Source organism: Accipiter gentilis, chromosome 20 (genome assembly GCF_929443795.1).
Source record: "Accipiter gentilis chromosome 20, bAccGen1.1, whole genome shotgun sequence".
Lineage (NCBI taxonomy): Eukaryota > Metazoa > Chordata > Aves > Accipitriformes > Accipitridae > Astur > Astur gentilis.
In genome coordinates, this window is record NC_064899.1 from 23,365,752 (window position 1) to 23,390,217 (window position 24,466).

General features: G+C 37.8%; 3 protein-coding genes across 5 annotated transcripts in view; 1 reads left to right on the forward strand and 2 right to left on the reverse strand.

Annotated features, from left to right (window-relative positions):
* GPLD1 (glycosylphosphatidylinositol specific phospholipase D1) overlaps positions 1 to 24,466 on the reverse strand; it is a 489,207-nt gene that overhangs the window by 394,945 nt on the left and 69,796 nt on the right. The window lies entirely within an intron of this gene.
* The window catches only part of NRSN1 (neurensin 1), a 677,204-nt gene that overhangs the window by 40,859 nt on the left and 611,879 nt on the right, over positions 1 to 24,466 (forward strand). The window lies entirely within an intron of this gene.
* Positions 1 to 24,466, reverse strand: part of DCDC2 (doublecortin domain containing 2) — a 68,476-nt gene that overhangs the window by 21,467 nt on the left and 22,543 nt on the right. The window contains exons 3-7 of the mRNA XM_049823696.1: positions 23,648 to 23,724; positions 23,390 to 23,521; positions 19,630 to 19,776; positions 18,484 to 18,538; positions 15,779 to 15,968 (exon numbers count right to left, since the gene is read on the reverse strand). Coding sequence (XP_049679653.1) covers positions 15,779 to 15,968; positions 18,484 to 18,538; positions 19,630 to 19,776; positions 23,390 to 23,521; positions 23,648 to 23,724 — 601 coding nt within the window. The remainder of the gene's footprint in view (positions 1 to 15,778; positions 15,969 to 18,483; positions 18,539 to 19,629; positions 19,777 to 23,389; positions 23,522 to 23,647; positions 23,725 to 24,466) is intronic.

Below are 24,466 nucleotides of genomic sequence, written 5' to 3' on the forward strand. Positions count from 1 at the left end.
GGTTACCAGGAAAGGGATCCCTTGGAGCTTGATAACAGCTTTACTGAAAAGAGGTAGCTAGTGTCTCAAAAAAGTGGTGAACCAACTCAATCTGCCCTAAGCTGTTGAAACACTGCACTTACTTTATGGCTGACCTCTACAGCCAGCAGCAATGGAGCCACAAAAATAGTAAGAACAAGAGAAAATTTTCAGCAGAAAAAAGGTAGTGAAATGACATGAGGGAGGATGTTCTCAGAAGGCTTAGCTCTTTGGAAGTGAGGTCCAGAGGTAGGAGAAAGGCAGAGTGGTCAGGTTTGCATCAGAACCTTAGAAAGGATGATGACTGATAAATAGGGTGTGGGGTTTCTCATTCGTACTTGCCCAAGGTCTATTTCATAAAGATCATTTTCTGTCTGATGCCATTCAGGATTTCGGTTCAAATCCTTCTGTACACTTTAATAAACAAGTAAAGTTATATGATTTTATTAAATAGTAATTGAGTTATATATTGAACTAACTCATAGGAAATCTATATATTTTAAATAATTAAGCATAGCAATTAATGGCTCTTGTATAAGCTCCTTTCCTAACCAGGATTAACTGTAAAACATTTATTGCAGTACAAATTACAACATTATACAGTCATTAATGCATTTCAAATTTTAAACTGATTGAAGTTTAGCAGTAGGGATAAAAAAAATCATTGTAATAATAGCCTGCCCTGAATATTTTATGGAAATCAGAGGCATTTACTAACTGCAAGCTCTGTATGTAAGCAAGGAAGTTAATATGACTATAAAAAAAAATATAATGTGACTTACCACAGAGACTGCCTCATAAAAACGTTAAGACAAATTAAAAACAAAATGTAAAAAATCTGTGGCTCATTAAGTTGAATAGATTGCTATGAGGAATAGGGAGGACATGCATTTATGCCTATCTACAACATAATTTTATTTTCCATTTTTTTGGGGGGGCAGGGTGTTTGTTGTTTTTTCTTTTAATTTCAAAGTATCACTGTTGTACAAGGCTCATTTCCAACAAAAAGCCACTGCCTTGGTGATAGGTTTGCATGTGCATGAATGCCTGTGACTTCTGTTATCAAAAAGTAATGGAATTAAAAATAAACTGGTAGCAATATACATATGAAACTGCTGAGAATATTAGAAAATATGTATTTTTCTTCACCTGATACTATTGCGGCCTCAAGCTTCTAAGCAATTAGTTCCTCTCTTAAAAAAATATTGACTTTCTAATAAGATTTCACACCATTATAGTTTGCTGACATCTGACTACCTCAACAGAAACTGCAAAAGGTGCTTTTAGAGGTTGACCTTTATAGAGCAGCCTCCTTTACTGATAGGAAATGTGGTAATGCTAGAGCAAAGGAAAAGCTGCCTTCGTCAGCTGCAATAGCTCAATAACCTTTACACATAACAGCTACAAAAATAAAGGACTGAGTGTCATGAGTTTTTTTCTTCCTCCTCCCTACTTTGGTCATTCACCTTATTTATTCTCTGTGTTTCTAAGCATCTAATTTATTCCTTTATTTAAGTGACAGATCACTAATACCATTTGCATTTTGAAATTAATAAAGCAGCTCCCTTTTAGCCACATCTGCTTTAATTCCATGCTTGTTCCAAACCCCAGCCTTTTCTTGGGTACAGCTGGGTCCTAAGGGCTAAACTGTGACTGTCACTGCTAAAGCAAATGCAAAAGCCCTGAAATATCTGTCCTGGTGCAGTCATTCCAAACTGAGCATCAGTATACCTACACTCCATCTTGCAGCAAGTTAAGCTACGTGGCTTTCCTGCTGCCAAGTACTATTTGCCTGTTTATGTTTTGTAATGTATTCATTTCACTAAAAGCAAACCCAAAGAAGCTCACCATGTGCTCAAAGAAAAAGGCTGCAAGGTTTACCATCATCTTAGCTCCCCACTGGCGTTAGAATATTCTGGCTACCATGATTCAGCACTGTAACAATACACACTAACAGCAACAAGGGTTCTCATTTCTTGTTATAAATCACAATTTTATCTCCTATTATGAGAGGAATAAACCTATAGGTCCTGTAAAATCTCTGCAATGAAGAAACAAGACGATCTCTCTTTCTTCAGCACAGTTTTTGCCTGCTTTGACAACACAGCAGTGATATGGTCTATGTGTCTCTGTTTTAACTGTAGAGACTTTTTTAATCCTAAAAGTTGTCAGCAGGAAAACACAGACAACAACAGTTTTAGCTCAGAATGCATCACTGATATTCAGCACTCCAGGTTTAAACTCTTTGGCAAGCTCATAATTTTATTGAAAGCAATTCAGAGCATGACAGCAGGCGCGGCTGCTATACCTGATGTTCTGTGCAGCTTTCCCTTTAATTAAGGGTCGGACTTTTTTTTCCTTTTTTTAGCCAATAGCAAAAACAGGAGATTGAAATTATTCCTAACTTCTAAGACCTCATAATACTCATAACTAGATCTGAAAAACTGTGGAGTGGCTCAGCCCATCTCCAGTATAGTACTTTTCCAAATCATAGCAAGAACTCAAACTTCACATTGTATTATCTCTAGAACTAGTTTGGGTGGGGGGTTACTTTGCAAGCCATGTGAACACAATTAAACTACTGTATTGGAATGGAATAGGCTTTAAAGTGAGGGTGCTCCCTTACAAGAATTTTACACTACACTTCTGAATTTGCTACTTTCCTGTTCAACTTCCTACAACATACTCTTTACAGAATATGGCGCAAACCAACAAATAAGTAGGTTTGGGTTTTTGTTTTTGTTTTTTGTTTTTTTTTTTTTTTATTTTGAACTGTAAGCCAAGATGCTGATAATCAAATGTGCCTTTGGTGTCACTTTCACAAGCCGAAATTCTGTTGAACCAGCTGCACTTGTCTAAGTGTTAAACTTCACATTTCCAGTTGCAATTACTGTTACATATAATCTATTCAATATTATTTAGGTTTCTACCAGTGCAATGAGAGTCCAATCATAACATTAATTGCATGCCTTATAGGTTATAAAAACCAAAGCACCAGCTCACAGTCTACTGGATTTACTCTAAGAAGTGTTGAATTTAAATCTTGCACAAAGAGCTTTCAACACTAAGAAATTCTTTAATCATCTTGATTTGAGAGGATTATGACATGGATCAGTTGTAATATGAATGGCATGCTGGTGAAATTCTCAGTGTATTAAAAAAAACATTCAAAGTAAATACATGGCTAGCCCAGCTAAACTCTGCTGGAAGATTAGGTTAAGCTTTAAATACGCTATAAGCATAATTCTTCAGATGTTAAGTCCCAGGAAACAATCACTTTCAAACAGGCTGGCACTCAAAAGAGAGAAGATTCCACATAACTAACTGTTAAATTGGCAGGGAAAAGGACAACAAAGAATACGGGATACATTTTCTACTATGAATATTTTCTTTTCATCTATTTCTGTACACTCTAAAATGTGCATGTGTAAACTCACTGTGTGGTTTATTGGTTTCAGATTAAAATAAATCCCACATCAGTGACAGCCAAATGCAGCCAACTAAAATGCCAGGAGTCTTTTTCACTGTCCATCAGGAAAACATAAAATACAAATCATAAGATGGTGATAAGTGCTTCCTTTACCCAATCCAAAGCCTTTGAATTTGAAGGAATTTTTTGGAATGAACCTGCAAAGCCAGCTGAAGAACTGCAGTGAGCCTTCAGAGTAGACAGTGGAGCTATACTGATCAAAACAGTACTTGGGAGCAATCATTACTGCTGTGTTCCTGGGGCTGGCTTCTTGCTCTCCATCAAAAATACATCTCCATTTCAGAATAAGACTCCTCACTCTAAAATGGAACTGAAAACATCATAATTCAAGACAGGAATTACACACATGATACATCCACTATTTCAGTATCTGGTCAAAGTTAGATTTCTAATTTCACTGTCAACTGAGATAATGGGCATCTCCAGACACACTTGTCTCTCCTTGATGGCTGGAGCCCAGCTGAATTAATCTTCTAACCCTCATACAGTGGGAGGTAGGCAAGATGCATCTTGCCTTCAACAAGCTTCCAGGAGTAGTTGGGATCTGAAAGTGTACCACGGTCAAGAAACCTTTAGAATTTACTGCATCTTTCTTGTTGCCACAGGGAAACAGATTGAAACAAACAGCCTCTCCAAATAAACAACCTTTTCTCAACTTCTGCTCATGCCCTCTGAATGGACAAGGCAAAGGTGAGGCCAAGTACACTACAGCTGGAGTCTTTGCAAATAATCCTCTTTTAGTTTTTGCTGTGTAGAGTTTGAATGCTATTAGCCTGAGCAGCACTTTGGCTAACAGCCAGTAATGCAGATGGACAATGAATGTGCTGAGAAGTCTGCTGTGCTCAAGCCTGCTCTTACTTTTCCTCTTAACCCCGCAAGGGCAGAGCTCACAGCTTCGCACTTGTGAACAAAGATTCGAAGAGAACAAAAGCACCACTTGCACACTTCACTCTCAATTTCTGTTCCTCAAACATATGTTTGAAGCAGTCTTCAAAAAGCACAAGCAAACTGGGAAAAAAGCTGCAATGCTCCTTTCCATTAACTGAATCTAGCTGAAATACTGACTGTATGGTACTAGCTGCCTGCCTAAGAGGAAAGTGGCATCTCATATAGTCATCTCCAGGTGAAACAGAAGCGCCTTAATACAGAATAAACCACCACCATCACCAGCTTTTAAGGCACTTTCATCATCCACTTCAGTCCTACTAGTCATACAACTGCTGCAGGAGTCCATCTCGCCCAGAGACAAGGTAACAAACAAGGACAGAGTGAGGGAGAGATCCCATTGACAGGGAGACATTTCAGAGCACTAAAAGCATACACGTTAGGAGAAGGGGAAGAGCTTGCACTAATACACAGAGCAACAGCCTGTCTTCTGCACTTTCAAGTTGGACCGGACGTTAACGCAGGTCTTCGGTACATGAAGAAGTATTGAAAACAACAGGTGAAGAAAAGCAGTACCCTTAGAAAGCAGCATGTACCCTTCATCTGCCCTCTGGATCCCAACATACTGTCCCAGCAGTATAAGCTCCTTTCACACCCGAAGGGGAGCACAATGGGTCCTCAGCATGCATGTAAATAAACCATATAAGCACAGGATAAGTACAAATATGCACACAGCATGTCTGGGTGCGAGTGTAAGTCGTGGTCACTTATTTGTATTCTGAAACCCAGAGGCTCAGTATATTTAAATATTAACTTCAATGAAGCTTTTTTGTTAAAAATTGAACAACGGTTCTTCAGTTTTTAACAAAATTTGTCCAGAGTTTCCCTGTTGGTTTTCTTTCCTTTTAATTGAATTAAGGATTCTTGTTCCACAGTTGTAGAACAACATTCACATTAACTTGTAATGAATATTTAAAATGCAAAAAACCCAATATTGTTTACTCTGTTGAGTTCTCATCACACTTCCATTATTTTAATACAAAGTACACTGCAATTGCATGGAAAACTTTTTGCTTTAAAAAGTCACAGCCCATAAATCAACCATCAAAAGTACACACAAGAACTTTTTAAAGAGCATCAGGACATATATTTAATGGTTACGTTCAAAAGAATAACTTTGTATTAGTCAGAAAAAAGTTATATTTCACACTCACATAATGACTTGGAGCTATAAAGCCCTCCAAAAGAAAGCTACAAATCTATGAATTATGACTTGAATAAAGCCTAAAGAAAACTTTTCAAGCTATTAAGTTACTTTATAGAGATGCCTGTTATACAGCTGATGCGGCCTCTTGACAAATCTGCTTTTCAAAACCCCAGCATGTGTTACCACCTGCTGCAAAGCTACACATGGCCGAGTACAAAAGGAGGAGAAACGAGAACGGCACATCCTCTCTGCGCCCAAGCTGATTAAAGGAAAAAGGCTTGTGATAACCAGGTGGAGAAGAAAGCGAGGAGAGCTTTTGTCTTCCCATTCACCAGCTCTGACCCTATGCAGCATCCACAAGAGCCTCGGCAAACAAAGCATTTCCACATCTGCTCTCTGACATACCCTTTAGCCACATGGAGGAAGTTTCAGAGAGGTGGGAACAGCTTAGGAGGGCTGAACCAACTCCTGTTACACCCATTTCTCTCCATGTAGATGCTTTACTGACTGCAGAATGTATCTAGGGACAAGCAATTGCCCAAAGTTGAACAGAAAGACTAAGACGGAAACAGGGGTTGAACCCAGACCTCCAGACCCTGGTGAATCAGTGCCAGACAGAAAGGATTACTTGAGGAAAGACCAACAACTGGCATGGAAAGAAAACAGATGAAGTTAGACAAAATGAATGAAGTGCCATGTGGACCTAAGGAAAAGCATCAGAGAAAAACTGGAAAGGAAAGTAGTGTAAAAAGCAGGGGGAAGAACAGTGAAAGGGGGGGAGGGATGGGATGGGATGGGAAGAGAAAGGGAGCAAAGCAAAGGGCATGGAGAGTGTGCAGGGATGCCAGACAGATAAGCAGTGAAAGAGTTGTTAGCTATCAGGGGTGCCACAGGATGAATTAAAACAAATAGAAACAGAGTTTCAGGGATACATAAAGCTTTCTTCCATAATAGCATCAGGAATGGAGAAAACTGCAGATATGAAATGCATCTGTCACAAACTTGGGGTCACCTGACAATTTTGCTGTACTCGGAAAATAATGATAGTCCCGTTAAGGAGTAAATTGACCTATACTAGCTTGGTTACATTCCTTACTTTAAGTATAGAAGTATGCTACAAGTACTGCTAAGTACTAATGCTCATTATATGTTTTTGCTCTTTCCACGAAGAGCAGTATCCTGGCTCTAGACTAATTCAATCCTCTCCATTAAGTCTGATTCAGCCTGAGAGTCTTCAAGCATTAGCTTGGAACTATTTAAATGCCAACGTTTTAACCAAAAGTCCTTTAAAAAAATTTCCATCAAAAGAAAAAAGATAAATGCAATAAGCCTTCTACTGAACAAACAGAACACTCTCACTACCCTATTTAAAGGGCAGGATATTAGAATATTTCTGCAGCCATTTCACATGAGCTGTGTGTACATCTTATATTTTAAGCTGCACAGTTTACAGTGGACAGAAGCATCATTTACCAAGTAACAATGTTGTTAAGGAAGAAGAGAATAAAACAAAGATGCAATGGTCACACTCAACCCCTGTAGAGATCAGAGGCTTTTATATGGCTTGGCTTATATGTTATTTTTAAAATCTGTTTTATCAATATGGCTGACATTAATAGATTATTTCACTTATTATAGTGATGCAGATACACTCATATGATCAGATATATGCTGACTATCTTTTCGGTCCAGAATATGTCTCTCTGAAAGATGTATCAGTCACTAGTAATTCATATAGTTAGGAATTATATACTTCTCTGAGGTTTTATCATTAGCTTTTAGCTCTATGCTTGCAACAGAGACTGGGTCATATGCAATACGAAATGTTTTATCCACATTGTTTAATGATGATACTGAGAACACCATGTGTGTGAAAACTGCCATTAAATATTAAATAATAGCACTGAACAAAATCCTATGTTTTCCCAATGATTTGTGTGGTGATTTATATATTTTAGGTTTAGGATAATAGCTCCTTCTTCGGAGTAAATATGTGTAAAGCCTTCACCTTCCAAATCCACATGTCCATGCTTACATTTAAGCACGAGTGAGCCTAACAAAGACACAGTTAGGTGAGTATGTGACTGACAGATCGGGTCTCTTCAGGAACACGCTCTTTTACTTTTAAGCAAGCAGGTGCCAGAATCTCAGTAAAAGAAATGAAACCTAGACTGTATGCTTAAAAAGCTTAAGCATCCACATTAGCACAACTTGGTGACAAAAAACATATAAACACACACTTAAGCACATTCTGAAATCTGGCTATTTTGATAGTGGTTCTTCTTGACTTCAGACTCCATGCCATCTCCTGCAGAATCCCACACCTCTTGTTGCAAGAATCTTTCATATGGAGTGCCCTTCACCACTGAGATCTCAAAACTCAGACTTGACGATAGTTACAAAACCTTTATCTGACCCATGAGTTAACAGAAGAAAGCCATGCTGTGGGACTTGGATTAATTCAAAACATAAGCCAAATAAAGTGAGACAAACAGAGGAATAGAGATCTTGATGCACTGACTTACATCACAGTACCATCCACCTCTTTAGATACACTTGCAGAAAAAATTTGACTCAACTTATCTGGAAATTTAGAAGGCTATATGTCTTATGATATAAATAAATATACTCACATCTGTGCCCAGATTAACCAAAATTTATAAAACTTACTAATATATTGAGACAGCAGCATATTTAGATTCTAGCAGCAAAAATTATAGAGACAAACACTATTTAAATAATTGACCCAAAACAAATCAAGAGGGTAAGAAAGAGTATTTTCTACTTCACATATCTACTCTGCCTTAAAAAGCCTATTGATTTACCAGTATTCTTCATTACTAAATGCAAGGTACACTTAATGTCAGTCATCCTAATTCATTGCCAGAATTCCTTAAATTAATTTCCTATGATTTTACCCTTCATAAGAACACTTACCAGCTACCATAAGGATAAAACATCAGAGATCTGAAAAGGCATTAAGAAAATCTTTCTGTAGGAAACCAGACTACCACTGCATTCATATGGAAACAGAAAGTTACTATATGGCAGACACCAAAAGCCTTATTTCAGAGAGCTAGAAGGATGGAGGGAAAAGGAAGAAAAGACAATTCATTCCCACCTGTGCCATGTGCAAACTGTCACACTGCTCATGCAAAAATAAAAATTAATGCTCTAACGACTATGTGTTTTTAGACAGTTTTAAGCCTCCGCTGATGACTATTTAAAAGAAAGGTCTGATTTTCTAAAAAACCAGAATGTAGCACTGTAGAAGCTATTGTACCAGATCAGATCTGTGGTTCATCTCCACCAGTACCCTACGTCTGACAATGCCAGCATGGGATGCTTTAGGAGGAAAAAAAAAAGAAAAGAAACGAAAACCAAAAAAACACAGAAAAAAAAAAAAAAAAAAAGAAAAAAACAGAAAAAACCCACAACAGTAGCCAGACAATGTTTAATCTATGCTTTGATTTGAAATACTCCTTCTAATTAGCAACTGGTTTAGAACTTAATATCTGAATGTATACATCACATCCACAGTTTGTTAGGAATATCTATCATAATGCTGGGTATTATTCTTATCCAACATGGTAATTTTAAATAAAAATACTTCCTTTTTGATGCAATAAAAAATCCAAAGTTCTTTTGTTTCATGTGTATTTTTTCAGATCCCTAAACATTATTTTTTACTTTCCATGAGGTTTTCCTAAATCTACAATGCCCCTTTCTGAGATGCGACTTCAAAGAATCACAGATAAGCTCAAGCCATTTATTTTATTTACCATAGGATATTCACTATTCTTTCTCTCTACATATCACAACTTCTTACTGACTTTTTAATGACCTCTGCTGCAGCATCAGAAGAGATTTTCACAAAACTGGCTTCATCAATGTTTTTCTAAACTTTTATCACTAAAGTAGCACCCTGTAAAGTATTTCAGTTTACCATTTGCCTACCATTCTGCATTCCTTTGTTTTACCAACATTAACTTGATATCACATCTAGATGGCCGCTTAACTTTCTGCATGGAAACTTCAACTTTTTTACAAACTATGAATATACAATTTCTTCATCAGTAAATCTTGCAATCTCAGTAAGCACCCTTTTATTCAGCACTTTACTATTATCTGTCTTTGCCATATTGATACAATCAAACAATTCTAGCAATGAGAAGAAAAATAATTATTTCCTCAGAAATAGGTTTATTTCCTTAGAAAGAAGTTAGATGGTCTCTACTTTTTGCCCCCCTCATGCTTAATGAAACCTACATTAACAAGTGAATGTGAAAGGCTCCAAAAAAAGATAATTCACTATGAATTTTCTTTTAAAAGGACAGATAAAAAAATTTTATATATACACTATTAACAGTTTCAGCTTCACAGATGAGCAATCAGCAATGACACAGGTATGAAAGTGTCACAGCAGCTTACAGTATAAACTAGAAAGCTGCTGAAGGTCAACTGATCAGTCATCAGCAAGAAGTACGCCTCTCCCTGATGCACCACCTCAACAGCATGGAGATCATAGCCCGCAGCAGTGACTCCCTACAAGATGTCCCCTAGGGATAAAAAAAGACGGGTAAAAATAGAGTTGGGAACTTTCCCTGCAGATCACCTTCTCTACTAGGAGGTCTCCATGGGGTTAATCAGAACAAAGGTTGTCAAAGACAGCCTGGCTTGGGTCAGAAAGCTTTACCTGCAGCAGGACTGTGACCACTGCAGAACACAGGTACAAGAAGTGGGCCTAGCTTACAGCTTTGCCTGAAGACCTGCCCGCTCGGGACAGTGATTTCTGCAAAGTGCAGAAATGAAGTTTATAACACTGGGCTGAAGTCCAACTTCAGTAGCAGCTATGTTTGGGAACACTTAGACAGGAACAATGACAACACCGTTGTTTGACATACAGAAAGTTGGAAATAGCACCAGTTAGGCCGCCTGGTGAATCTGGTGCCTCAGATGACATACCAGAACACATGTTTTCCAAAGAACACTGCAAATTATGATCATCACACTCTCTGTTCTTATTTTAAGAAGGTGGTAAGTACATTCAGATGTACTCCATGGGAACAAGAGATGGGCATGCGGGTTAAATCCAAACAGCCTAGTGAGCCATGAACAACAAGCTGTAGGATACAGATACGTTAGGTCATCTGGGTATGAAAATATTTTCAGTGTTTGCATATTTCTAACATTTCTTTCTTTCCTCCTTCATTGATATGCTAAAGGTCACCTTAGTATGTCAAAAGAAGCAGGCAAAGAAGCCAGCCACAGTCTTGTCTGCTTGAAAGAGGCAAACTAGTTTGTTTCTTTTGTTTGCAAGGAAATGTGGTAGTGAGACTTCCCCACTGTGAGCTTTTTTTCTGGTATAGAAGGGGCTGCACAGGTCAAAACTGAGCCAGGTGACTCTCCTATGACACGCCATAAAAACAATGGCAATGCTGATGAGGGCAGAATGTTTCAGGCTTTATTTTGACACATCTACCTGTTTCTGAGATCCCCCACTGACAGAGTTGTAGTCAGTGGGCTCATGAAGCTAATTTGACTGATGAGGCTCTCTAGGGAAAGCTTTTGAAGGGGACTACTCCACTGTCTACCTCTGTTGCAAAAGGTATGTTAACCAGCTAAGAACTTCCATTTCCCACCTGCAGATAGATAATTTGGTGGAAATACTTAATCAAGCTCCTGTGCTATATTTAACTCAACAGATAGTTCCATGGGTGAAAAATATTCAGCTAATGAGAAATAAAGAAGCAAACTTGATAGCAAACCAGCCTATCAAGTCACAAAATAATATGCCTTTGGCAGTAAGTTTAACATCATCACAAATCACGCAGTGGTTCAGTCCCTTCAAATAATAAGGGACAGAAATAAGTGTAATGCTGACCTCTGCAACCCTATATTTTTATGGTCCAACTGGCTTTCTGTCAAGGGCAGTCTTCGACACAGAGGGTTGGCTGGCCAGGAGGATACCGAAGTTGCAGCACTCCACACTAACAGCTTACAGCTCCTACAGCCTGCCTGGCCTGTGCTTCAGGTCACTCCATCTTGAGGTGTGGCCAGAAAAAAAAGCTCAGGAGGCAACAACTACATAGAATATGACCCTTTGGGGTCAGTATAGTATATTTTGCTGGCAAGTGCCGCAGTCTCTCACAGGCAGACAAATATGGGCAAAAAACGTGTAAGAGCAATTTAAGAATCCTTCACATCCCACGTGGAGGTGTTTATTTCCTAGTGGTTTTGATTGCAGAGAGAAGCCTGCTGTTCGTTTACATGGGAAAGGATGATGAAAAGGAACATACAGCGATAGGCTTTTGTTACCAAACATGGCATGGTGTGTTAACTCCTCTTTTACATTCATAGGATTCAATAGAAGACAAATAAAATATCTGTCTGCATGCATAAAATCTAGAAAAGTTATTATCCGAGTAACACACAACCTACTATTAGTATATTGCTCAAGAACAGTTCCAGCTGTAAAACTACCATCACACTAATAATAATAATTAAAAAAAAATTTAGAAAAGAAATGCTGTCTCCAGAGATTCTCAAAGATAAGGGTATATTTAAACAATTGTAGCTATAAATCTAGACATTTCCCATATCTCTGAAAGGCATTATTGCATCTGAGGGAAATGTATACTAGTACATTGAAGCACTCAATTTCAAATTAATTGAGTGATGTTAGGTAACACTAACAATTTCTACGTGCATTTTAGTGCTTAATGTTAATGATGAAATACATGAAATTTTTTTCTGGCACATCAGTTATTTCAGTATGAAATAATTCCCCTTATTTTGGTGCCACATTAGCACAACAGCACATTAAAAAGTTCTGGTATACGGTCACCCCTACATTAAACACTGTGAATTTTTAGATTTTGCCACTATATGGGTAAGTTACCCAATTCACCATGCTTCAGAACAAAACAAAAAGAAACTGCACGCAGTGTAGAGTCTTCAGGTTTGGCTGGTTAACAGGATGATTATGAAAAAACATATCATTTGATATGAATGCCTTGTCTGCTTCCTACAGTAGAAGCAGCAACAGCTATTAGCGCTCTTCCTTAGTCCTGCTTGGCCTCCTCTTCAACACTGCACCTCAAATGCCATCTGCTTCCAGAAGGACATTTCTGCTTCTCTTTAAATAGTGATACACCACTCACCTCAGTGGGTCAAAAGAAACCTCAGATGTTTTGCCAACAGCATCAGCTCTTGTCAAAAGTTTGGGTACCTCTGCCAGTGTGTTAGATCTCAGGCAACTCAGAAAATAAACAGGGTACAGAGGCCAAATTACCCTCCCTCACAATGAGACACACCTATTTCAGAACATGGTTCAGATACATTGCTTGCCTACTGGGACAAAAACTATTACAGCAAGCACAGCTGTACCTCTTCCAGAGTGAGGAAATAATCTAAAACAAACAAAAAACTTCTGTGGATTTTCAGGGACCTGGAACACTTCCCTACAAATTTCCAGCCAAAAGGACTGAAAGGAAAGAAAAGGAACAAGTGGGATCTCTCTCCAGTGCTCCATGCACTCTTCAAATGCTTTCTACACAATGATAAACCACTTATTTAGAAAAAATGCAATAGCAAAAAGTGTTCCACTAAGAGCTAACAGACTCAGAACAACTGCAAAAGTTTTCTCATGTGAAATGGTGAATATAAGGAATTAGCTACTATTATTGAGGGCTTGTAAAGCAAAATACACGAAATGGGACATCCTAATTTTGCTCTTGATAACAGAAAAATTTTTGTCGTATTTACTGCAAAGTACCAGGAAGAAAAAAAAAGTAACCAGAAAGGGAAGGAGAAAATAAATACATAAAACATCATTAAATTTAGTTTGAGTCACGTGGCAAAGAAATACATTTAAGCTGACCTAGAATAACGTAATAACAAGGATGCACCTCTTGTTAAAATACAAACAGGGCTGAAAATCACTTTGAATAGTAGCCTTGTGATGAGAAGCTTAAGGCAACTGCTTCCCAGAATATCTTCTGCTTGATCTGGCTGAACAAATTTTAGGCAATTGAACTGGGGAAACACAAGCCTGTAGATGTTCACAAGTCTGCATTTGTCACTGTGGTTGGCCTAAAGACTTACAGGAGCTTGAGATGGTTTGCTTTTTGTGTCTGGCAAAAGAAAACAGTTCTCACTGGCTTAGTATACATCTCCTCATAAACACAGATCCACTGAGAGCAGGGATTGCACCCCACCAGAAATCCTTCACACGGCTCTGGATTTCTCATCCCGTACTGTTGTCTGAATTTAACCTAGAGACTTCATCTCCCTCAGCATCTGCCTGCATGGCCAGCTAGGTCTATCTAGACTTGCAGAACAGCACACACATCAAACCATCCATTCCCACTTTGCTAGCAAGTCTTCACACATGGAGGATAAATAGAGAGGCACAGAAAGAACAGAGCGCTTCTCCCAACATACACTTTAGCTCAAACCAGAGAATTGGCTGCCTTGAACAGCTTGAACAAAGCATGGCAAAGCTGAAGTGAGAAGTAAGAGTCGCTTCTTCAATAAACTTTGTGGATTTCCAACCATTTTTGTCAGCAGGTGGAGCAGCAATAGCACTGAATATGGAGAGGTTAATATCTCCCTATATTTGCCTGCTGTCTATCAAAGTAAATTGTCACTGCCTGCTGAAAGGACAGAGAAACTATTGCCACTTCTAGTACTCTTCCCTCTTCTGGAAAAGAAAGCAAGCAATCGGAAACCTCCGATAACCGAATGCAAGGCCGACAAAGGCAAAGAATAAATTTCTCTCACTTTGGCAAGAGGGGTCCGTTTGCTTCCAGGAAACATCTGTAGAAACTTTACTTACAAAAATCCTCTGGCCAGAAAATACAGCATATAGAAAATCACCATAATGGCACTATACCTATGAGAAAAAGTTATGTGGTTTGGCTGTGCTCTGGTAGTCTCTCCCTCATATACTTTTAGCATGCGCCACTCAGTCTGTAAAAAGTGGGGCTACGTCATGATGATTTTGAGGAGAAGAATATATTCAGTCATTTCATGTGTTATAAAGGACAAATGTTTCCAGTCACTTTCATTGTATATAATTGTCGTTCTTCAGCAAGAACAAAAATTTGACTGAAAAAGTTGGCTAAAATTATGTTCACTTACCAGCAAAAGTATAGAACGGTATTTGAATCAAGACTAAAATAAACCTGAAATTCAACAAGCTAGCTCTTGAAAAGACAATTATATTACAAAAGATTATATTTCATTGATCTTTTAAAACTCAAATTTACAAACCTGCTCCTGACTTAAAGTAAATTTATAACTCATGATTCTAGACACAGGTACAAAACTGTACTGTTGGATGACATATACTAAAGTTTTAGATCACAGCTTGTTATTGCACACTTAATTATTAACACTTAAACAGCAGTGAGAAGAAATGTCAAATTCTATGAAAAGTATAATTTATTTCTCCTGGCAGATATTAACTGGCCTGTATTAATGACTTTTGGAACTAGTACTAATGAGGAAAAATAGCCATCCCAATATGGCAGCAATATCTGTAGCGAGGGGACAGTCTTCTAGCCATTAAAGAAAAATGGGGGGGAGGGCGAATATCATACCATAAGATAAAAATAACAGTTTCTCAGAGAGGATGTTTATGACTAAATTTCTGCCACAGCACAGCGGGGGAGAAATTCTGAAAGTGCCTCCAGCAGCTCTGCTGTATGATTAGGCTCAGCAGCTATTAGCTAACTGGAGTTCATGTTTGTGTTATTTCCCCAGGGTCTAGTCATTTTGTTATACAGAACCAGGCAGCTAACCAGGGATCCTCAGGGACAGCGAGGTGTCCTGCAGACCAGCTCCTTTTCTTCACTTTTTTGCAGTGCAGAACAGTGGGAAAATGGTCAAAATATGTTTTCTATTATGCTTTTATCAAAAGCATAAAGATAGGACCATAGTAGTTTAACTTCCAAGTTACACTAAAAATCATACACAGCCTCCTGTGGTATGTAAATGAAGCCAGAAATGTAGCAGTTATGCCTAAGCAGAAACAACTTTTGTAAATTCAGTTAGCCAGAGTAAATGGACAATTCAAGAACTATACAAGCATATTATTCCACTATTTCACTGTTTCAGCTGAAGGTCAAAAGCCACTATGCTACTACAGTGTTTATCTCAGTACCGACCATTACCTTGAAGGACTCCTGTGGAAGCTGTTACTGTCTGTTTTACTTTTGTAGAGTTGTTAGGAAAGTGTCGTCTGGACACAGAATCCTCTGGATTCTGGCTTTTTTTGTCTTTCCCTTTGGGAAGCTGAGGTGAGGAACTGTTTTCTCCTGTGTCACTGGATCCAATGGTAGATTTAGATTGCCGATCATTTCCCTGAAAAGAAGAGTATGTAATTATTGCTGATGAAAATGACAAAGTTTATTATTTTAACTTCAATGTTATTTCAACCTTTTAATACTAAGGATTGGTATCAGGCATTAAAGAAGCATATTAATTTACAATCAGTACAATTAAGTGATATCTTAAACTATCCAGAAAACTGTAACTATCTCATCAACTTACTATACGATCCAAGTGATTAAATAGTCCTTAATTACTCCCAGAATAAAAAAGCACATTCATTATAAGAAAGTAATGCTTTATTTGATGAAAAGAATGGCTAGGTGAATCTATACATGCATGCATATGATGTACAGCTGTATCTCATTCATGCATATGTGTGGAAGGTCACAAGATGTAACATATATAACTTGTGAATAATTCATTGCCTGCGTAAATGAGACATGGGCATTAATTTAAGTGTCAAAAGCAGCTGGAAGAGGATAACAGTCTTCGTGTGGCAGTAACACTGACTACCAAGTGGACACTAAGAAAGGCATCTGCCCACACATCACCTCTGATCACCCCCAAGGACATCAGCCAGTTCCTCTGCTTGCTCTGTAGTGTATCTAGAAACAGAACCAGAAACCTGGTCCTTATTTTTACAGCTTTGATGTATGTATGACCCCGGGTGTACTAGCCAGAGATTTTATTATTTATATACATTTTTCTTCAGTCTAAATCTGTTCATAATCAACATTGTAAAAACCTGAACTGTATATAGCAGCCCTTTAGGGTGCTATTTATATTGTTCTAGGCTGCGTAAAGACTTTACCAACTGAACGCCCTCATTGTTGCCTCTTAATAGAGGCTGTCAGCCTCCTACTTTTGCCAGTCTAACCGCATGTGTAGTTTCTTCCTAATCCACTTCTCTGAAAACACTCCATATAACAACAAAACACTCATGCAGATAGGGCAGAGAACCTCATCAGTATCTGGAACTGTTCAACTTATCACAGACTTAGCTGAATCACAGAAGACAAATATATTCTACTCCATTGCTTTATTTAGTGTTGCTCCATGAACAAGTCATGCCATTTTAGAACTTGCCCACCAGAAAGGCCTTTCATTCTGCAACGGTCAAGGTCAATTCCTTTCACCTCACTGCTAAAGTTAAAAGGTAATATTATATAAAATGTAAATCTTTCAGAAAAATAAGTCCTGAAAAAAATCCCACATTTCTTTGAAAAATTCTGCATACATTACTACATTTTTATGTGATTCTTCTAGTTTTCAAAAAATCAGTAGAAAACAGTTCTGTTTAAAATATCTTGCTTAAATACCATCTCGCTTTTACCATCTAATCTACCATTTATCTACCAATACCATCAAATCTACCACTTATCCTTTCTCTATAGAGAGAAATGAGGGCACGGCAGTATTTCAGTCTCTTCTAGTTCAAACTGGAGACTGTTACTCCCAAGCAGTAATAGTAAAAAAGTGTAGATATCAAACTGAAGCAAACAATTGCATGATTTATACCAGTTCAAGTGTTGCATTAGATATTTAAGAGCAGTAGTACATAATCCTGCCTCCTTAAGATTTGACACTTGTTATCAGTATGTGCTACAATCCCAGTGGAATATAAGTGAATAACAAATAATTTTCTGTATGTGTTGTTAAGTAATAGTAGAAGAGGCAAGAAGTTAAACCTGCTAATGAGTTATTTTTACAAATGCTAGAATTGCAAAGCTCACATTTTAAAAACAAGCACCACTTGAAAGTATGTTCTTTACTGAGGTTTTTTCTTCTACTGCATTTCAACAGAATAGAACAGGGACTTGTGTATTTTATTGCTTACTTTGTTTAGTGGCTCCAGGGTTTTTGGTTTGTAAACAGTGAATGGGCATGATCAACTACCACAATTACAATGACAGACTCTGAGTCTGACTCTCCGCTGTCTTGTACTTGTACAGTAAACTGCACTTGTACAGAATCAGTGCAAACAGATACTTACATTCTGATTTGGCACTCTTTTAAATCCATAGTGGACTCATTTTGTACAGACATAAATAGCTATACAGGATACAAAGCAGCAGAGGCTCAAGCTCTGTATTTAATGGTTAGCTAGGGCAAAACACATCGGATAGGAAACTGGTTTAGAACCTTATTCAGACTCAGCACACAGAAACACCATTTTCTGCAAGACGTTTTGTAAAAGGTTCTGTGTTTTTCCTTTAGGTATATAATTTGAATAAATAAATTAAAAAATACACAAAGATAGCTGACAAGGTTTATGGGAAAGGCCTCAAGGCAGCAGTTGATCTTTGCTATGGAAGGTTTTATAAAAAATAAAGCAGCCATTATTGCAATAATATTTTCTCAGATTTCTTTTGTCTAATTGACACTGCAAATAGCTACATATTCATCAAGCTTTAATAAGCATACCACCAGGTGGCTGTGGATTTTTTCTCTTCAGATTTAATTAAAACCCAAAGGACAGGGACTTTCCATCTGCCAGAATTAAGCAAAATTAGAAACTATCTTTATTATGGCACTCGATACTTACACTGCCTTTAGACTTTCGAGATCCCACAATCGGAGGTAGTACAGAGGCCTTGGAACTGCAGAAACAAGCCATATCTTAGAATTGTGTACACTGTCACTATCATAGACACTATGTATCTATAACCAAGTCAGATAACACCAAGTCAGCTATGACAACAGAGTTGTTTTATTCATTGTGCGTTTTTACTAAGAATCACTCATTTCTGTTCACTATACTATATTTAAATGCATAATCAATCATTAACTTATTCAAAACAAACGCATTACGGTTCCCCACAACGCATACTTTATATACCAAAAATTTGCAGAGCAGTATTCAGTGAATTACTATGTGAAAGATCCTTACAACTATTATAATGACAAGTTCTGGCAATTTCAACAAAACTCTGTTTACATCAACATAGCTTTTCATTGTCCTTAAACTCATTTGTTGTAAATGATGTTTCCCAAAATACTTTCAAGTTATTTACATTGTCTACAGTTGCTCACTGAAAAAAAAAAATATATATATAAATTATACTCCAGTTTATATGAAGAATACAGGACAAACTCTCTAAATTACACCAATTTGTGGGACAAATTTCCATTTCTTTCCATTTATGTCAATGAAATGGCTCCCAATTTTCATGTTTTCCAAAGATACTGAAAGCCCAGCCTTCTCCTTACAGGCACCCCATTTAGGGCTTTATTATGTGATAATTCTAGCCTACAAAAAATAGACCCAAACAGAAAGCATTCTTAAGGGAGTACATATTCCACAAAAGATTACCAAGCAAGAGCAGATCTAGACTGGTGTAGCTGCACCTAATCTCACTCAGCTGTACACATTTGTATCCCAGGAAAAAAAATAAAAATAAATTAAGCCAAGTCAAAACAATTCTTTCTCTGACATTAATTTTGTGATACATGCTCAATGACATGTTTATGAGGTGAAATACTCCTGAATTTCCATTTTCTCTTTTGTTTTTGCTATCTCAACTTTCTCAGAAGTTGTCAATAAAGTTTTGCATCCATACTAACCCATCTTTCCCTCCCACCCTCCTTCCATCCCTCCATCCCTTGTTCTTGGAATGATGATTTTGTACTTTGTAAACAAATTGACACACACAAGCACAAGAGAAATATATCAGACACCTATGGAACTTACCCCTGTGGCTTTCTCATTGTAGATTTGCTAAACAGCAGATCACCATACGGCAACTTCTTAAACTTTTCTCTACCCACTGCAACATAAATTTGCCCATTCTCCAAGTCTGACCCATTCTGAACAAGTTTTCCATCTAAAGTGTAAAGTCTGAAAAATATGAAAATGCTTAATGTAATAAACCTTAACATTCAGTTACTTGTATTAAGAGCATTGAAAGCTATGTTAATCTAAAAATCACTAAATTATGTTGAATTTCCAGATATAAAACCCAATAAAGTACAGTGGATGCCATACAATGATCAGTCACTACATAAAAAAACAAAATACAAGGAAAGACAGAGCAAAATAATGACCTAAGTCACAGTTTATATAAAACTAATGAAGTGTTATGACAGATGAAATACCTTCATAATTTCTAAAATGAAATAAATCACTTTGTACTTAGAAGACTTTAATGCCTTTCCCCTGATACCTTGGAAGGGGTCTATTCCGTGAGGTCCCGACCCCTCTCATACCAAGTTCCACCTCCCATCTGTGCTCTGGGCACTATGCAGTAACCTGGGAAGAACAGGGCATTCATGGCCCCATGACTGAAAACCCAGGACCCGTCCACCTAATGCACACCAAGTTGATAATATTGCACTTACATTGTTATATTGTATAGATCAGAAGGTTGGAACATGGCTGTACCTGGTGGGGTAAGGCTGGGAGTAGCGGGAAATACAATAACACATTATAACAAGAAGCTGTGTATCTTAAGCACCTACAATACCAATCATTAATATGTCTACTACACCAGGTAGATTTTTACCACAATTATTTCTGTTTCTACACTTTACCAAGAAGGAAGAAACGCATTAGGGACTGGGGGCGGGGGGGGGAATGGTCAACACAATGAGGAAGGAGGAAACATTCAGCAACAAATAAGATCTTTCCTATGAAGCATATTCCAAAACTTAACAATATTTATATTTAATTAAAAAGTCAACATCAACAGTCTTGCATTTATGTCTTAAATGCAGGAATGTTGAATGGCTATCTTAATTGCCATTCTAGAAGCCTTCTACAGGAGCTGCTACATGTGTTATTCATAAATTTCAACACAATGCAATCAGATAAAAAATGACATATACAGCTATACAATGAACCTTTTAGGAAGAATATCAAGAGCCTGCCTTGAAAAAAACCCTGATTTATAAAGTGCAAAAATTTTCAGTTTTATAGAGAAAAAACTGCTTAAGTTCATACACATGGTGGCACAACCTTGAATAAAAACCTTGAAGAAAAAAAAAGATGCAGTTTTTAGAACCAGGAGCCACAGAATAGCTGAGGTTGGACACGATCTATGGAGACCGCCTAGTCCAACCACCCTGAGCAGAACAAGAGCAACTAAAGCAGGTTGTTCAGGGCTGTGTGCAGGTGTGTTTTGAGTAACTGCAAGGATGGAGACTCCATAACCTCTCTGGGCAATGTGTTCCAGTGTTTGATGACCCTTACAGTCATCAAACAAAAAAAAAACAAAAAAAAAGGAAATGAAATGGAATGAAAAATGAAAAATGGAACTTCAAACAAATAAATGACTATTGACTTAACAAGCATCACTCAAGTTTTGTGACACTTACTTCTGAAGCCTTCTACCCACCCATCTGGCCACAACCATTCACAGACCAGCTGGGTTCTCTCTGGCTAGTATTAAGCAACAAAGATGTCTTTGTGGTCGCTTCTTCTGGTCACTGGGAGATGACCTAGGGCTTGTCCTGTGGGATGTCAGTGGACTTCCATTTTCCCTCCTGAGTCCAAGGCAAAAAGTGGCAGCCAAAACAAAGCAAGCGTACAGGCTGACAAAGGAGACAATGAAGACAGAACTTGCAGAACCAATATCCCCAAATTCCCAGGTACCTGCCCATCAGGTTTCTGCACCCCATCCCCATGCACAATCTGGCAAGCAGAAAATCCACTTTCTCATTGTCTCCTCTCTCCTATTTCTTACTTACATTCCTATTCTGATGGGGATGATCAATAATTTTTTTTTAAAAACCACATGGGTGAAACTGCGTAAGACTTGGCAGCTTTGTATGTCTTTTAATAACATGGAAAAGAAAAACTGCCATATACATAATGCAGGTTCTCGTAATTCCACTTACCCCTCTTTAATGAGAAATTATATCTTCCCAGCATCAGTGGTCTTACAGGACCTCCCTTAATGCTAACATAGTTTCAGTAAACCCCAGCAATTAATGTGTAACTTATTAAAGAACAACGATCACTTTACTAACGTATTTAATATGTATTCCTAGCATTTTAAGGAAAAGAAAATGTAAACTGGGTTAATAGAAAACCAGAAAAAGGAAAACATTAAATAATTCAAAATGTCATGTATGTTATCTTATCTTTTAAAGGATTAAAGCTGAACACTGAGGAGAACTTCTCAAAAGCAGTCCTGGCTACATACAGAATGATTTATGCTTTCATGTACTTCATTCAGTTTCACCAAGGAGTGACACCAAGTAATGAGAATAAAATGTGAAAGGTTTTTAAATTGCTAACCAACCTGAGAGCAGAAAGAATTGGTATGTTGTAAATGACTGTTACTTTGCTCACTTCGGAGTTACACTAGCTGAGAATCAGATCCAGAAAGCTGTAACATGTGTATAGGTTTACTTTACTGCAAGTAAAAGTGCTAAGTAGCCACATAATAGGAGCAAAGAAATGCAGGGCTGAGAGGAAAAATTAGATGAGAGCTAAAAGTCAACAGATAGCATTACCTTAATCTTTCATCGACTTTTTCGGCTCTGGGAAAGCAATGAGAAGAACTTAGACTACCTTATCTTTGCTGATTTGAGAAAGATTTTGCAAGCTTAGCCTCAGAAATTGCGTAAGCTGTAAAGAACAATTTTCCACAAAAGGCCCCTTCCACCTGAGGAACGGATTTCTGATTTCTGTAGTGTGCTCTGCATGGGGCAACACTGGAATGTCAGTAATTTGCTTGTACAGACCTTGGCAGCCTGCTTAGACTGAAGTGTTTCTCATGGAAACTGCATATATCATTTTGCTCTAAAACTTGCAACAACTACCAAATCCTACTTTAGAGAGCTTATTTTAGAGTGTAAAAGCCTGAAGGGACTGAAACTTACCTATCTAAGAGGTCACCTCCTATTCCTGGGATACCACAACTCAGACCAGCTGAGATACTGGAACTGGCAAACCCCCAACTACAACTTTAGCCTTGGCTTTTATTAGGAGGCTTCCCTGGCTGAGTATAAAGCACATCCTAGTCATAGCACAGGTCTTCAAAAACTGAAGAATCTATAATATTTTCCCTGAAATTGTTTGCCCCAATGAATTTAAAGAACTATCAAAATTAAAAGATAACATGGATCGCATCTGTTATTGCACATTCCAAACAATCTTCACCAACTTTACCGTGCTCATTTATTTTATTCTGACATGTAACTTAATAATTAATAATAAATATAGTGAATTCTTATTGTATTACTACATGCCTGCTAACTGAATATTTAATCAGGAAATAACAGCTGAAACAAATTGAGGTTTTTCTTTATTTAAATAGCAGTTGAAATGAAACCTGAAGGTTACTTAGAGTCAACGTATTTCCATTTTGCGGCTTTTTGGTGTGTTTTATTTTTCTTATAGTGGAATTTCCCAAGAAGCAGGAATGATCCATTACATCTACCTATGGAGTTTTAAAAACATATCTACACATATCAAATGTATCTTGCAAATATCAGCTTCTTTATACCTGTGAACAGCTCCACTTCTGAGGGTAACTTTTCCTGTAACCATTTCGAGAATATGATCCCAGTGATTCAGTGTTTTCCTGGGAATGAGGAGGCGCACTACAGGGCTAATAAGGTCTCCGTTAGCAATCAGACTGAAATAAAGCAAAGTAAAATGATTTGGAGGAACATTTAAAAAGAAAAAATCATCTGAAGTTAAGACACCACCACCCCACCCTATGCCCCAAAATGGCAGTTCACTAACTGAAAATTCTACTTACAAAATAGTGTAGGGTTCCTGGAGTGGCTTTCGAAACCGTGCTGACACAGTGATTCTACTGTGAGTAACCGGCTTGACCTGCAAGGACAAGAAGAATTAGAAATTACTCAGTCTTCACATTGGGAAAGAGTTTTCCCTATCACCAGCAAGTGGGGCAGCGTATCTGCAGAAAGAAGTTCCTGGTTTTGAAATATGCATTTTACTCCATTCCAGCTTCACCTTCTACAGAGCATACACAGTTACTGCTGCAGGTTTATATACACGTTGAATAACAACCACAGTATAGTATACCACTGTGCAGCACGGCACAACGTATGGTTTCCACTGAGAGGTCAGAATTGTATGGATATCTTTGGTGACTTCTCAGCTACTGTTCCTAGAGACCCAAGGCAACACTGACAAATGCTGTTCTTGCTCTCTTAGTCTTTACTCCTCATAACCATGGCCCAGACAATAAAACCATCTTCTCTTTTTATCAATAAATGCCACCTCTAGGTCTCTCTGCTATTATGTAGTAAGTACTTTTGCTCTTGTACAGGTCTTTACATCCAAATCCATCAGTGATTTAAAAAGGTTGCTGAATACTATGCTCATTTTAGGGCAATGACTCACAAGTGAGGTGAACTGCAGATTTTTAGCTCTCAGAATAAAACATAGGCCACTTAATTCCCAGCATTATTCACTGTACTCTTTTGAACAGACACTGCATTGAGATCAATTAGGTGGCTTGACATTAATGGCATTATACTGAACAGAAAGTTATGCGATACTGCCTAGCTAGGATTCCCTACTGCATTTATAAACACACTTTCAAATTAAA